We start from the raw sequence: 14,788 nt of genomic DNA on the forward strand, positions 1-14,788 counted from the left end.
CGGTGAGATTCCTGCTTTAACCCAGCCTCGCCTCGCTTCGCTCCTCCTCTTCCCCAGAAGGATTTCAAGGAGGCAGCCGCTGTAACCACGCCGCCCTGCCTGCTGGATCAGATTTTCCTGTAATTGGGGTAAGTGGTTTGTGTTTCGCTTTCCTCCTTTTCGGAGGGGAGAAGCAATAAAACCGAAGCCTTGGAGCGAAGGAAAAACAGATTTGTAAAGAAAGAAAAGGAGGACTGGGACCCGCCAATCTAGCAAACCAGGATGATCGGGGGAGGGGGACGCTGTTTAATAGACAGCTTTGCAGCTGCCATGAAAGCAGAATGAGCAATTGCTCAAATCGCTTCCTTGTGAAGACCTTCCACGGACCCAACCAGGGGACGCCTCTTTGAGCCGGCGGAAGGCGTCGCTCCCCCTTTCCGGTCTCCGGAAGGCGTAAGAGAAGGCGGCCGAGACACTTTCCTTGGATGGCCCCACCGAGGCTCCAGCAATTCACCTGCCTCGGAAATGGGGCCAACGCTACACGTTCGTTTGTTGGAGACGAGAGCGGGGCCTTCCTGGCTGCTGAGGTGCTAGTAGTTGAAGCTCGAACACGTGTCGCCGCCCGCCAGCCGGAAGAAGCGAGAACAAAGCGTGACACGTGGATGGACGGCCTCTGCTAACCTTTGGAAGGGAAGCTGCCCGCAAGACGTTTTTAGGACGACCCAAAGGGAAGGGCCGCTCAACACTAGAGAGAAGGCAACTCGGGAAGCAATTGCCGGAGGGCGCAGGATGGCATCTCTCCGTCTGCCCCCAGATCGCGACTCTGCGGGATGAACAAGTCTCCGCGAGTCCCTTTTAGGTCTCTTTGCGTCTTTACAGATCCTGTATAGCAGTGCTTCTCAACCGTGACAATTTTAAGGCATGTGGACTTCAACTCCCAGAATTCCACAGCCAGCATTGCTGGCTGTGGAATTCTGGGAGTTGAACTCCACATGCCTTAAAATTGTCACGGTTGAGAAACACTGCTGTATAGAAACGTTTTGTGGTAGAAGCGCAATCAAAGTCAGTGTTGTAGTAGGGAAGACAATCCAGTTCCGGGAAAGCTTCACCGGTTATGCCCAAAACTGGTGCAGCTGCTGATAATAACCATTTTGAAACGAATGATATGAATGTTCTTTGGGTCTTTGTTGAGTTCTCAATTTTAAAAGTATAGGGAGCCTATACTGTTCTTTTCTTTGCCTTTGGGTCAGTTTTTGACTCCTAGCGACTTCCTGGACTAGTTCCTAAAGCAGTGTTTCTCAACCGTGACAATTTTAAGGCATGTGGACTTCAACTCCCAGAATTCCACAGCCAGCATTGCTGGCTGTGGAATTCTGGGAGTTGAAGTCCACATGCCTTAAAATTGTCAAGGTTGAGAAACACTGCCATAAAGTTTCTTGGCAAGGTTTTTCAGAAGAGGTTTGCCTTTGCCTCCCTAGAGCGGAGAGTGAATGACTGGCCCAAGGTCACCCAGCTGCCTTTGTGCCTCAGGCAGGTCTAGAAATCATGATATCCTGGTTGCCGGAGATGCATTAACCCTTACAGTTTGAGTTTGAGTTTTATTGTATTTATATCCCGCCCTTCTCCTTGCGGACTCAGGGCGGCTAACAGCCTGATAAAACAGATACAAAAATACCAAAGTAACTATAGTTAAAAACATAATTAAAAGAAGATATTAATATTGGCCTATGTTAATTAAAATATTTTAAAACCCGGCTAAAAATTTCCCCTAGGCCAGTCCTGCTAGCTGAAACAGCCATGTCTTAAGGGCGCGGCGGAAGGAAGGGAGATCCGGGATCACCCTGATCTCTGGGGGCAGTTCATTCCATAGGGTGGGAGCTCCCACCGAGAAGGCCCTCCCCCTGGGGGTCGCCAGCCGGCACTGTCTGGCTGACGGCACCCTGAGGAGACCCACTCTGTGGGAGCGTACTGGCCGATGGGAGGTAATCTGAGGCAGAAGGCGGTCTCGGAGATATCCAGGTCCGATGCACGACAAACTGGCGCTCTATAATAATCTAGCTGGTGATAAACTATAACTCCCAGCAATCCTTATATTGGTAATACTACAAGGGTTTCTGGATATTGTAGTTTAATGGTACCTTGAAAGCATGAACATTTTTGTCTATACACTGACCATGAAATAGTTTGTTACTTTAGCAGACCAGTCAGAGGAATGGATTAGAAGCTGGCTAATCCATTTTTAAAAAGGATTTTAATGTAGCATTTTAAGGAGAAAACACTGGCTTTTCTTAATTTTTTTTAAAAAGAATCCAAAACAGGAAGAAAACTTGAACAGCACCACCTTGATGGCCAAAAAGATACATTCTAGAACAGGGGTGTCAAACTGACGACGAAACCACACCCACCCCATTGCCGGCAATGGGGAAAAAGCTCCGATACATCGCGCAACGTCACAAGTTTGACATGTCTGTTCTAGAAACATCAGAATTGGAAGGGGTTTACTTATCAAATTGACTGCTCAGCCAGAAATGATAAAGCTAGTGCATTCCTTTAACAAAAGAAACTTCATTTCTTCAGACTTGATTCTGTTGTTAAAAACATGCTTTTATATGAAGTATTTAACTTCAATGGTCTTGTGATGCCACCAAGCCTTTCAAAGGGGCTCTAATTTCCTCTCTTTCACCTATTCCTCCCTCCCTCCTTTAGCCAAGCAAACCGTATATAAACCTAACATAATCTGCCTTTTCATGCTTAGGCTCTAACTTGCTAGTCACCAATCAATTTTCTCTGTTTAAGAATGGTAAAACTGAACTGTTTTGAGGTTGATTTTCACTGGTTTCTTTCTGCTTTTCTCTTGCAGAATTATGGCTTCTAATACAGAACGTACATTCATTGCTGTCAAGCCTGATGGAGTCCAGCGGGGATTAGTGGGTGAAATCATCAAACGGTTTGAACAGAAGGGTTTTCATCTAGTAGCTATGAAAATGATCCATGTAAGTTTCATATTTGGCCCATGTGTTGGTTAACTGATAAATATGTAAGCTCTCTCTATGAGTAAAATATTCTCATATATTGAACTGCATCAGTTTAAGTCAGGGGTCCCCAACCTGTGGGCCACACCTCACTACCGGCCCGCAGCCTGTTGGCCACCGGGCTGCATGAGTGGTTGGTCAGTGAGTCCGCACAGCCCCACTCACGCAGGCATTCACAGCCCCACTCGCGAGAGCGTCACAGGTGCTCATGGCCCCTCTTGTGCAAGCAACGGGGAGTTTACTCCTCCCACAAAACCATCCCTTCTTTCCTCCCTCCCCCCACTCCGAGCCGTCAATCCCGAAAGGTTGGGGAACTCTGATTTAGGTTAGATTAAGCAATTCAGAGCTATTTTAGCCTACATTTCGTTGTCCTTCAAATTCATCTGTGATTGTTGGCATTCTGTTAGTTCTTCCTCTTAACTCTTGAGCATGCACTCTTTCTACCCGCATATAGAAATGCAAAACTAGCACTTTTTGAAAGTTTTGAATTTTGAGAGATCAAAATCAGATGAATTCAGAGAAGAAGCCATGGACTTGTGTTTATTTTCTGACATCATCAGCTGAAATTTTTTAACATATAAAGAGAATTTATCCAAAAGCTTCACCTAATTATAACATTCTGCATTCTTGTGATTTGACTGCGTAAAGGAATATATTATGGTTATTATCATCTTTTCAATTCAGTTCAGATTACATTTGTAAAGGTAAATACATTCTTAATATCTATGACCATTTCTAGCAACTTGTACAAAACTCAAGGTGGAGTGCAGACTGCTTTAGAAAGTAAGTTAATTTTGATTATATTCAATCTGAAAACAAAATCACTTTTAAAGTTCCGCATGTTCAAGTTTATCTTCTTACTGATCTGTCTGGCAGTCCTCTGTTTCCTAAGTTGTAGAAGGTTTTCTTAAAACCGTAAAGCTATACAAATGAGCTTGTCTGACTTTGGTTAGAAAACTACTTGATTAAAATGGCATGTAGCTTTTACAATAACAACACTACTGCGTAATCTGTTAAGATAGGTTATCCAAACTAGTACTACTAATGGGAATTAGCTATCTTTACTTTATTATTTGGTGTGATAATCTTAGTTGTGTTCACAGAATGCAGGCAACATTATCACTTTCCCGCACATACCAGCAGCATATGATCAGAAGTATCCCCATGAAAAGTGGGAATTGACATTTTCAAGCTACCAAAAAGAATGCTTTGAGGCAGCAATTTGCTACATTTTTTTTCCATTTCACATTTTTAAAAAGGGGTTGGTGCTATAATGAGCAGAATCAGTGCTCATATGTGTTTCTGTCTGTCTTCCATTCTTTCCTGGCTGAGAAGAGGGTATAAAATAACCGGTGAAGTGCCTCAGTTTATCCCATTTTTGAAGACTGTCTTAGAACTTTGTTCTGGCACCTGGACAAGAGGTTAATCTTCTCATCCTTGTTTGGATAATGGATTGACAGGAGTTAATTTTCCTTCCCCAACCTCCCAATTAGATTATGCTTTTCGCTTGATCTGTTAAACCCTTCCATTGATGCTGGTGCAAACAGGGCCATTCAGAGAAGACAGATTTAAAATAGATTTCCACTGATAATAGAGGATTAATCCATTGCTGTATTTCCTTTCTCTAAAGGCATCTGAAGAACTGCTTAAAGAACATTACATTGACCTGAAAGACAGACCTTTCTATTTAGGTTTAGTTAAATATATGAATTCTGGGCCTGTAGTAGCCATGGTAAGTATCTATTTATGAACATTTACTTAACTTCCACCCACCCCCGATTTTCCTGAGAAAAATAATTTAACAGTTGGGTGATTTACCAACTCTCTTATGTAACACAAACATGTGTTTCCCTCTAGGAAAAGACAAATGTAATTCATGATAATAAATACTACGTGTATTTAAAAAGTACTGTTCTAGCAAAAGACTGCTATTTTCTCCTTTGGACCATAGCATTCTGCTCATTTCAGTAATGGTCTGGTGGTTTGGGGGAAGTTAATTCCCTGAACAAGAAGTGGTTTATGGTGCTCTGTATGAGTTTGTATTTTTTATTATATGATAGGCTTTATTTAATATATTGGGCATCTGGTCTGTGACCGTAATAACATTTTGATTGGATTTATCCACACGAGACAAGCTGGTTTCATTCCTGGACTAGAAATGCACATAATATCCGAAGTAGGGGGATAGGAGTAGGGGGGGGATATGATAGCAGATACCAGATAATATATCCAGGAGTAAATTAAACATCCTTATTCCATCATGTTAAAGTCTAAGATTGTGTAAACTGAATGGTGATAGATTTGGAATAGATAAAAGCAAAAACTTATACAATAATGCATAGAAACATATTCTTTCTGTAAAATAGCAAACTCAGTTGCAATTTAAAAGGGAAAACTAAATCCCAATGAATGGGATTTTCAATGGTGATTACTATATATTGTTATCCATTATTATTATTATTGGATAAAAGCTCCAGAATTGGTCTACTTCAGAATTAGATAAACATTAAGTGTGAAGATACTGTTGCATCTTAATTCCTGTTTGCATGATTCCTGCTGGCCAACATGGAAACCAAATGTTATCCTTCTTTACTAAGCTTCTTAAATCTAGTAATTCCAGTTGGTGTCTATAAAGCTAAAACAAAAATATATTAGTATATGGCTTTTAAATATATGTATAATATGATAAAGCCCACAGCTGTTCATTCTGACAGTATCGTATTTGCATCTATTCAATAAACTTATTTGTTTTTATAGGTTTGGGAAGGACTTAATGTTGTGAAGACAGGCAGAGTAATGCTGGGAGAAACCAATCCAGCAGATTCCAAGCCGGGCACCATTCGTGGAGATTTCTGCATTCAAGTGGGCAGGTTGGTGCTACAATTTACTCCTTGTAGATTATAGAAAGCCCTACTAGAAAATCAAAAATTGCTTCAAAAGTAATGTCAGATACAATTAATGTATATAAAATATTGATCCTGTTATGCTAATGCTCATATAGCACTTAATGGAGCTAATAAATTTATAAAATACATTACTAATCAATGTTTAGGTATAAATATTCAGAAATATAACAATAGTTAGCAGGCCTCAAGTGCAAGTCCAAGTGCTTTGTGCTAATAGGAATTGTGATCTTATACTCCAAAAGCCCCAAGTATAAAATGTGATAAAGAATATCTAAAGGTGGTGCTATATTGTGCTGGAGATTCACTCACCCCCAAGTGCTGTGTGATTTCTATTGAAACTCCCTTTTGACTAGCAAGTTGGTGTTAAAGAGTTGTTGTATGGCAAACACAAAGTAAGTGAAGTGGCAATGCTTAATTTTGGGTTTGGTATAAAATTTACTTTCAAAGGGCCCTCAAACAGGGAAGAGGAAAGAGTACATAAATGCAACAACTGCATAATCATCTTATTTCACTAAATGGGATCTTCCATCCTCTTAAAAACAAAATGTAGGGAATGAAGGTATTTTATCCATTGCAAAATCCCCAGATTTTTATTTATTGATTTCTGATGGCCAAAGTTTAAGAAACACTGTCTACATTAAAATTCTTTGACCCAAACCTTTAAATTAAACCTTGACTGATTTAAAAGTGATTGCTAACACTTTGAAGTGTGCCCCCAAACAACTCGGTAACTGAATTAATTGAAAATATTTTTAAAGGAAAGCAGGCTAGATACTAGTATTTTGTCAGAAGTGTCAAATTTAATCTTTGTCAAGCATTGATATCATTGATGCACAAGCTGAAGTTTGGCAAAAGCATGCATGACTATAAACTTAACTACAGCTGGAATACTATGCTGTTACTGTAAATAGCTTATACAACCATCAGACTTGAGTTGTTAGTAATAATTTGATTATGGATGGTACTTTCATCTTACAAATGTATGATGGAATTTAAAAATAAGCTTATATAAATAGAAAAAAATTAGCTACAAGCAGTCTTTATTTCTTTAACTACTTCTCCAAATATCCTAACACCTTTGTCTTCTCTAAAGGAACATCATTCATGGCAGTGACTCTGTGGAGAGTGCGCAAAATGAAATCAGTCTGTGGTTCCAGTCTGAAGAACTTGTGGACTACAAATCTTGTGCTCAAGAATGGATTTATGAGTAAAGTAGTCCTTCAGAGGAGTCGTGCCTTCTTTCAACAAGTCATTTCATTCCACCCTTGCATTTCATGGGAGCAGTTAGCATAGTTACTTCCTTGATTGACACTATGAAATAAAGGCATCATGAACAAATAAGTGTTCTTGTCTTTAAAGAAATGAAAAGATATGTGTGAATTGTTTGAAGTGTATTCGTGGTACATGTGGTTGTCATTTTAAAAAGATCTTCAATAAATACAGATGAGAGACATGCTAAAAAATTTGAATTGAATTCAAGACAAGCTGTTTTTGGCTATAACAGAAGCATACTTGAAGCATCTGCAGTGCTTTCAACTAGATCAGAACGCTCTGAATTCCAAATGTGTTGCATTTTATAAGGAAGGATCTTGCAACAGCACCTAACTAGGTAGGCTAATTCCTGGTTAGAACTTGGATGGGAGACCACTAGTTGAATCCCAGGAGGGTGGGGTAGATTGAGGAACCAAAAATGCATTCTAGAAAAAGGCAGTGGCAAACCAGTTCCATATTGTTCCTGAGAAAAGCACACACAGTCCAGCATCACTCAAGGTAGTCAGACCTTCTGCAAATTCTACACTTGTGTAATATTTTATAACATCAATTCACAATGGGCTTTTCACAACGAGAACATGTTATATCCCCTGCATAGTCAAAATTCACTTCTAGAAAACTGTTCTCGGCCAGTAGTGATCGTCCTAAAGCTGCTTTTCTCTTGCTTTTTGTAGAGTGAATGAAAGTACATGGTAAGCAAATACCAGTTATCAATAAAATATTTTTAAATACAGATAGTCCTCAGTTTATGACAACTGAGCCCAAAATTTATGTTGCTAAGTGAGAAGTGAGTTTTGCCCCATTTTACAACTTTTCTTGTCACATTTGTTAATTGAATCACTGCAGTTAAATTAGTAACACGGTGGTTAAATGAATTTGATTTCCCCATTGACTTTACTTGTCAGAAGGTTGCAGAAGGGGAACACATGTCTGTGGGACACTGAAACCACCATAAACGAGACAGTTGTCAAGCACCCAAATGTAAAACGTGACCATGGGGGTGCTGCAACAGTCGTAAGTATGAAAAATGGTCATGTCACACTTTTCAGTGCCATTATAACTTTGAACAGTCACTAAACGAACTGTTGTAAGTTGAGGACTACCTATAGTACATACCTCCAATTTTAAAACAGGAGAATTCACTTGCCACAGAATTGATTCTGCTGCCCAATATTTTTCAGTATGTCAGAATTTTGTTTCAGGAAACTTAAGATTATTGAACAACTTAGCCATAAGAGCGATTCCCATTCTTCCCAGCAGGACTGCACAGCATGGCCCACCAAATGGCCTGGTGGCATATTTTAAAATAAACTCACTCCTACCCCCAAAAAATGCTGCTAAGTCCCCCCAAGCCTCTGCATTCTGCTGTTACTACTGTTCCACTAGTCACCAAACAGCTGATCAGCATACCAGGTATTCCTTTATAGCTTGCAGTGATTTGGGCCACTGTGGTTCCTCCCACCTATAAGTTGTGTGGACGTCCACTATAGGCTATCCAGGAAAGTGGAAATAATGGCTTCTATTGTGTATTTCTCCTGTAATGCAGTAACATCTTAGAAAGTTGATGTAGTTTTCAACAAGAAGTGCTACTTGATGTGTGTAACCTTCTAAAGTATTAAATATTCAATTGCACTGATAGAGATGGAATAAAATAACTATGTTCATTCTGAAAATCTTTTTAATCAACTGAGCATTCCTAATCATATCCAGGGCTGGAGAATAAGGACTGTATAATCCCAGCAACTATATGGGCAAAGAAACTACTTGATTTGTGGTTTTATGGTGAAAAACTCAAGTAATTCCTAAATCATAGCCATATTTATGGCCCATAAACTATTTTGCAGTTCTTAATTTGAGGTACATTTTCAGACACTTTTATTTAGCAATTATGTATCTTCTAAGCAGGTTGTTTTACTGTTACTTGCAATAAGAACAGTCTTTCTGCACCACAATATTTGCTTCCCTAGCCCAGGAAAATCTCCATCAAAGGAGACCTATAGTGAAAAACTTCATGATGTCTTCCATGACTCTTTGACTAATAGCAAAATTAATGCAAAATGATACCTATTGGCTAGAGAAAAGTTTTGAATTAGAAATTTGTGGTTGAAACATTGGTTGGGCAGATTAGGGCTAAACTAAAACTACATTTAGAGAAACAGGATGAAAGGAACAGTACTGGGCCTGTCACAAATAAAATTATACTTCACTCCATGAAACAAATAAAATTAATTTGACATTTCTTTCCAATGATCAGAATTACCATTAGAATTAATGCAGACCTATCTTTTAGTGATAATGAAATGGAGATACTTTATTATATCAATATTTTAAAAGATATTCTTGACCCCGTTGAGACAAAATTTACCACCTGGTCTTCTTTTTAACATTTTTATTTTGTGTAAAAAAGGCAAATTTAGTGAATTATTTTCATCTTGTACACAAAGTTATATTCTTAATGCTTTTTCACATCCATGCTTGAAAATCTGCAGTCTGTTAAAAATGAAAGTAACATTAATTTCTTCAAAAGCAATTTTCACTGAGTTATGTACATTAGAGGTTTTAAATGTTCCCATTTGACCACACAAATAACCAAGAAAATAAAAGATTAAATTTATACAGATAGTGATCTATATATCAAATACATACAGAAATGATGTAAAAACCATTTTTTAACCTCTGCCTCGATCATTTTCCCAGAGGCAGAAGCTCATGCTTTTTTCCCCCTTTTTTATATAAATGGCTGAGATTTCACTTAAATATGAAAATTAAAAAAAAAATCAATTTAATCACAGTTTTAATCCCTTTCCAATAAAGGATTGTTACCAATATATTAGCACCATAATACAAATATTGATGGGAGTAGGTGTTCACATCACATAAAAATGACAACAATAAAAACAAACAAACACTGAAACCCGTGTTAGTATCAATAGAACAAGAAGTCGATAACTGCTTTTGTATTCCTCTGATTCAGCAAGGAAATTTAAAGCGTGAAAAAGATGTAATATTCTGAGCTGTACAAAGGAGCCCTTGCAATGTAATTTACCTTGCCTGTGGTGCCTTATTTAAAAAGATCCTGCCTTGTGCCAAATACTGTAATATTAGCTGACCCACAGCAGAAGTACAAGTCTCAAACCAATATCCACTCAGCCCCTCCAATCTGATTCCATCCCAGATTATTGGTGGTAATTAGTTCACAGCAAACTGGAGATGTCGTTAGAACTAAATCATTAAAAAAAATGAACGTACCCAATGGTACTAAAAGTTTACAGTCATCTGGTTGCTGTTTTTTAAGAGGCCACACATAAGCATTACTCAGAATGAACACTGAAGAAAAAAGACAAATGAACAACTAATGTGGAAAAAGGTTTCACTCAAGGGTTTCATGGAAAAAGAATTAATTTCAAGATTTGAAAAAAGTTTTCATATTTAAGTTTTCATTTAATCAGGTACATGTATCAGGATGTAGAAATGGGAGAATGAAAATCCTGAACAGATAGCAGTACCTACTTGACAAATGTGTAAATTATCTCCAAAAATCAGAGAACCTGCACTATAGCAGTAATCAAGGCCATTCTCTCCCAAACATAATTATAGGTCTTCTAACATCTTGCAGAATTGCTGGTTCAACATCAGGTTCTCAGCTGATGTGGTAGGGATTAAATGTGGTTGTGGGTTTTTTCAGGAGCTGCCATATTCCGAGGTAGAAGAGGGCATCTGTTCATCTGGACAAAGGCCATTCCAATGTAAGACTGACAGAAATTAGTGAAATTCTCCAATCATAACATGCACAGGAATGGGGAAACACGACTGCACCTCATGATTTTCTGCCAATCCTACAGATACAAAATACACACAATGTGTGTCCACTAGGAATTGGGAGTAACTGTGCCTAAATGTATGTTCTTTTGGTTCAAGCTTGTTTAGATCGTATAACTAAACAAGAATCAATTTCTACATAAGTCCAAGTTTTTATGCTGGCCTCAAGGCAAAAGCCATTAGTACAGACCTTACTCAGGATGTCTTTTTCACAGTAATATTATCTTTCTGATAAAAATCAGAAGAACTTGGTATATAAATGTTATTCTGCAAGTCCTCAAGAGTCTCTGACAATGCAGTTATTATACAGTGGCCTTTACAAACCACAAAATTCATCCTATCAGTTCTGCATTATTATAGGTGAGCATGGCTGACAGAATTATGATCTGAGATGGAAAAAAAATATGGATCACTCAGTTTTCGATGCAATTCCTTCCGGAATCTCATTTTGCTTTTGAAGGATTCTATCCTACAGGTAAATGGCCTGGTGACATGGATCATTTACATTTGGGAGACACTGGCCTAAGAAATACTGTGCTAAGGGATTGATGCCTGAATTATGATTTCAAAATTACTGTGATTCAGGGAATCCTTATGTGTGCATGCATATGAGTGTACGTGTGCGCACATCTGGGTACACACAAACATGATACAGCTTTTTGCTCCCCTCCCCCAAGAGCAGCTCTTTTTTGTAGCATCATGAACTGCTTTGTAAACCAGGGAAGTTTCAAAAACAGCTGTAATGGAGCACTTGTGAATGAGGGAGGGAAATATATTCCTAGAGGAAAAGAAGGAAGAAGGCAGATCAGCTAAGCCCAGATCGCCCCTTGTACTTCTAAGGATTATGAACATAATCTTTTTAGAGACATAACAATACAGTATGCAGTTTCCACTTATATTCACAATATTTGACACTTGATACTCAGTTTTTTAAATGTATACATGAAGCAGTTTTCAACAATGGCCCAGCTATGTAAAAAAGAAAAAAGAAAAAGGAAAAAAAAAGAGTAGGAATTGTTTCATACAGTCCTATATTAATACAGAAAAAAAATGTACTTCCAGAAATTACTACAAAATTTTACACCATTATCCCCTCTTGCATAGAATGTGGTAAACCTTTGCATATCACAAATGGTATGTACCCAATAACAAAGATAAGAAAATAATCAAAATTGCTGGTTTTCAACTTTCTATGCGTTTAAAAATTTAAAACATTTATATGCCAAAAATTGTCTCTGGGGCTTGGAGAGTTGCTAGTCATAAAGCATTAGATTTAAAGGGTGTAGAGGTTAATCTATAGAATTAATTTTTTTCTAAACCCTACCCTTGAAACAAGAATCAGACAGACTGCTCTAAAGTCGACTTGCTATGACCCAGAAGCAATTACAGAATATAAGCAGTTAATTCCTGAGAGTTTAGTAAATGAACCTTACTGGTAAAAGCAAAACTCTGTGACATATATCATCCCGTCATGACACCAGAATGGAAATGTCAACATTTTAAAGTTCTGTGAATGATTCCATCTGTTAACTTCCATACAGATTTAACTATCCAGGAACAGTTTCCAAGAAATTCAGCATTCATGCCACACTAGTTATGACAAATTCTTGAGAAAGGTATCAGCAGCCAAGAAAATACTGTGTTCAACACAGGCTCCAAAGCATCTTCGGGCAAACCAGCTCAGTTTGCAACAATCAAGAAGTTCTTCCAAATGTGTAGAGAAGAATAATGCCGTCTTCAGGAGCAGACTGCTGCATCGTTTCAGGGTGTGTCTTCCATCAGGATGGAAATCAAATCTGTTGCTGTTTCACTAGAAAAAGAGCTTTCAGTTCCTTGCACAAGAAAAAACAAAATGTCCCATATACTAGTTGACATATGGGAGCTTTGCTGATCATCTGTGTGAATATCTTAGTATTTCAAAATATTAACAAGTAACAGCCTCAATAACTTTAATGAAGACAGGACCAAAGCTTAATTCTCCAAAATCTTAAGCAGATTTGTCAGTATATCACTGTGCCAGGAGAAAACATTTTAATACTCCATCCTTTCAATTTCTTTTCTTATGTTTCATCACCGTGTCTCATGATGTCACTGAGGAAAAGACAGGGCATGCCTAGTGTAGCTTTTCAGTTCAGAAGCTCCCAGCTTGTACCAGAAGGTTCACTCATCACAAACAGTTCATTTGTGTTTTCAACTATTCTACCATCTCATCTTCCTCAAAGGGTTTCCTGCAATCCTGCTATAATTAAGCTTTTTAATTCTTACCAAAAAATTAGAGTATCTTTTTTTTAACAATCTGAACTTGAAAATATTACAAAAATTCTTTCAAAAGCTTCAAATACAACACAAACATGTCAATTTTTAATAAATTGAAAATTCTTTTCCCCCCACTAAAATAGTTTTCTTGTCCTCCAAAAATTCTGAATTGAAATCTTAACCGCAGTTAGCAAAGTGCCCTTAGTAGAAGCCATCAAATGGTAACATCTGAATGGGAACATCAGTCTTAAGGAAGTCTTGTTTTGTACCATCCTGTTCAGATTTACCCTTAGGGTTCTTGCTTGATGTACTGGCTGGCTGATCCATTGCTTTCCTGATCAGAAGCTCCTTGAAGAAAGCTGTATTCCTCTCCATCTATCAATTCCTCTTTCAGCTGCAGTGAAGATACTAAATATGAAAGAGGTTGTTAAAAAATGAAAATTGGCAGTGATATTGTTCTTTTCATTTCAGAAATGAAAAATTGGCAACATCCCAACTTTTGTTATTCCTGCACAGGAAAATACAGTGCTGCAAAGCAAAAGTTCAGAAGGAGAATATAGTAAAGAAAATCGTGGGCTGAATTTGGAAATATGTGAATTAAAAGGAAGAAATAAAAGAAAAGGTTAAATATAAATGTGTAGATAGTGCTTGCCCTAATAAAAAAGAATTTTGGTTGACTACAATCATAAAGACATCTGTTAAAAAGTCAGTCCACTGATTGAAATGAAACCTGGTATTGTTCACAAAGCATCTTCAATGAAACAACATGAAGCCACAATACTTGTAACTTAACAAGAAAAAACATTTTCTTCATGGATCAGGATTTTAAAGAAATCCTAGAAGGTTAAAATTAGTTGACGAAGGCTGTGCTTATATGGAGTAAATATACAACACACACACACACACACACACACACACACACTCCTAGCTATCTGCATCCCAATTAAAATTTGCATCTTTTCTAATTATTGACAGAAGCCTCCCTAGTTTTAAGAAACAAAGTCCTGCATGTATATTATCACAATATGAAAAGGCTAGGATACGACCCATTTCTCAAACTTTTGTTTTTATCTAAATAAGATTTATAACAATCTATGCATATAGATGGAAACATTGTCTGCAATCTGAAATTTGCCAGTCCAGGTAAAGGTTTATTGACCTAGAACTAAGTGGGCCAAAATGCTTATTCTCATGATGAGTTTATTCTCATCATAAACTTCCGTACGTTTAACTGAATAAGTAGAATGTTTTGTCAGGAACCAACTACTTGAGTTTCCTTATCATTCAAGATTGCATCTGTAGAATAGAATAGAGCTGGAAGGGACCTTGGAGGTCTTCTAGTCCAGCCCCCTGCTCAAGCAGGAGAACCTATACCATCTCAGACAAGTGACTGTCCATTCTCTTCTCAAAAACCTCCAGTGATGGAGCGCCCATGATTTCTGAAGGCAAGCCGTTCCACTGGTTAATTGTCCTCACTGTTAGGAACTTTGTCCTTAATACCAGGTTGCTTCTCTCTTTGATCAG

General features: G+C 38.0%; 2 protein-coding genes across 3 annotated transcripts in view; one reads left to right on the plus strand and one right to left on the minus strand.

Moving 5' to 3' along the window:
• LOC107288851 (nucleoside diphosphate kinase) overlaps positions 1-7,256 on the plus strand; it is a 7,455-nt gene extending 199 nt beyond the window's left edge. Inside the window, exons 1-5 of one of the 2 annotated variants that reach the window (XM_015817508.1) lie at positions 26-128; positions 2,840-2,972; positions 4,642-4,743; positions 5,769-5,881; positions 7,011-7,256. In XM_015817508.1, coding sequence (XP_015672994.1) covers positions 2,844-2,972; positions 4,642-4,743; positions 5,769-5,881; positions 7,011-7,128 — 462 coding nt within the window. In that variant the 5' untranslated portion in view covers positions 26-128; positions 2,840-2,843 and the 3' untranslated portion in view covers positions 7,129-7,256. Of the gene's footprint in view, positions 1-25; positions 129-2,839; positions 2,973-4,641; positions 4,744-5,768; positions 5,882-7,010 lie in introns of those variants that run through there. The other variant, XM_015817509.2, reaches the window with a different exon arrangement.
• Positions 7,257-13,330: 6,074 nt separating this feature from the next.
• The window catches only part of MBTD1 (mbt domain containing 1), a 44,833-nt gene continuing 43,375 nt past the window's right edge, over positions 13,331-14,788 (minus strand). The window contains exon 16 of the mRNA XM_015817511.1: positions 13,331-13,672. Coding sequence (XP_015672997.1) covers positions 13,554-13,672 — 119 coding nt within the window. The 3' untranslated portion in view covers positions 13,331-13,553. The remainder of the gene's footprint in view (positions 13,673-14,788) is intronic.

The sequence above is a fragment of the Protobothrops mucrosquamatus genome, unplaced genomic scaffold (assembly GCF_001527695.2).
Source record: "Protobothrops mucrosquamatus isolate PMUCROS unplaced genomic scaffold, P.Mucros_1.0 scaffold600, whole genome shotgun sequence".
NCBI classification, from domain to species: Eukaryota; Metazoa; Chordata; class Lepidosauria; order Squamata; family Viperidae; genus Protobothrops; species Protobothrops mucrosquamatus.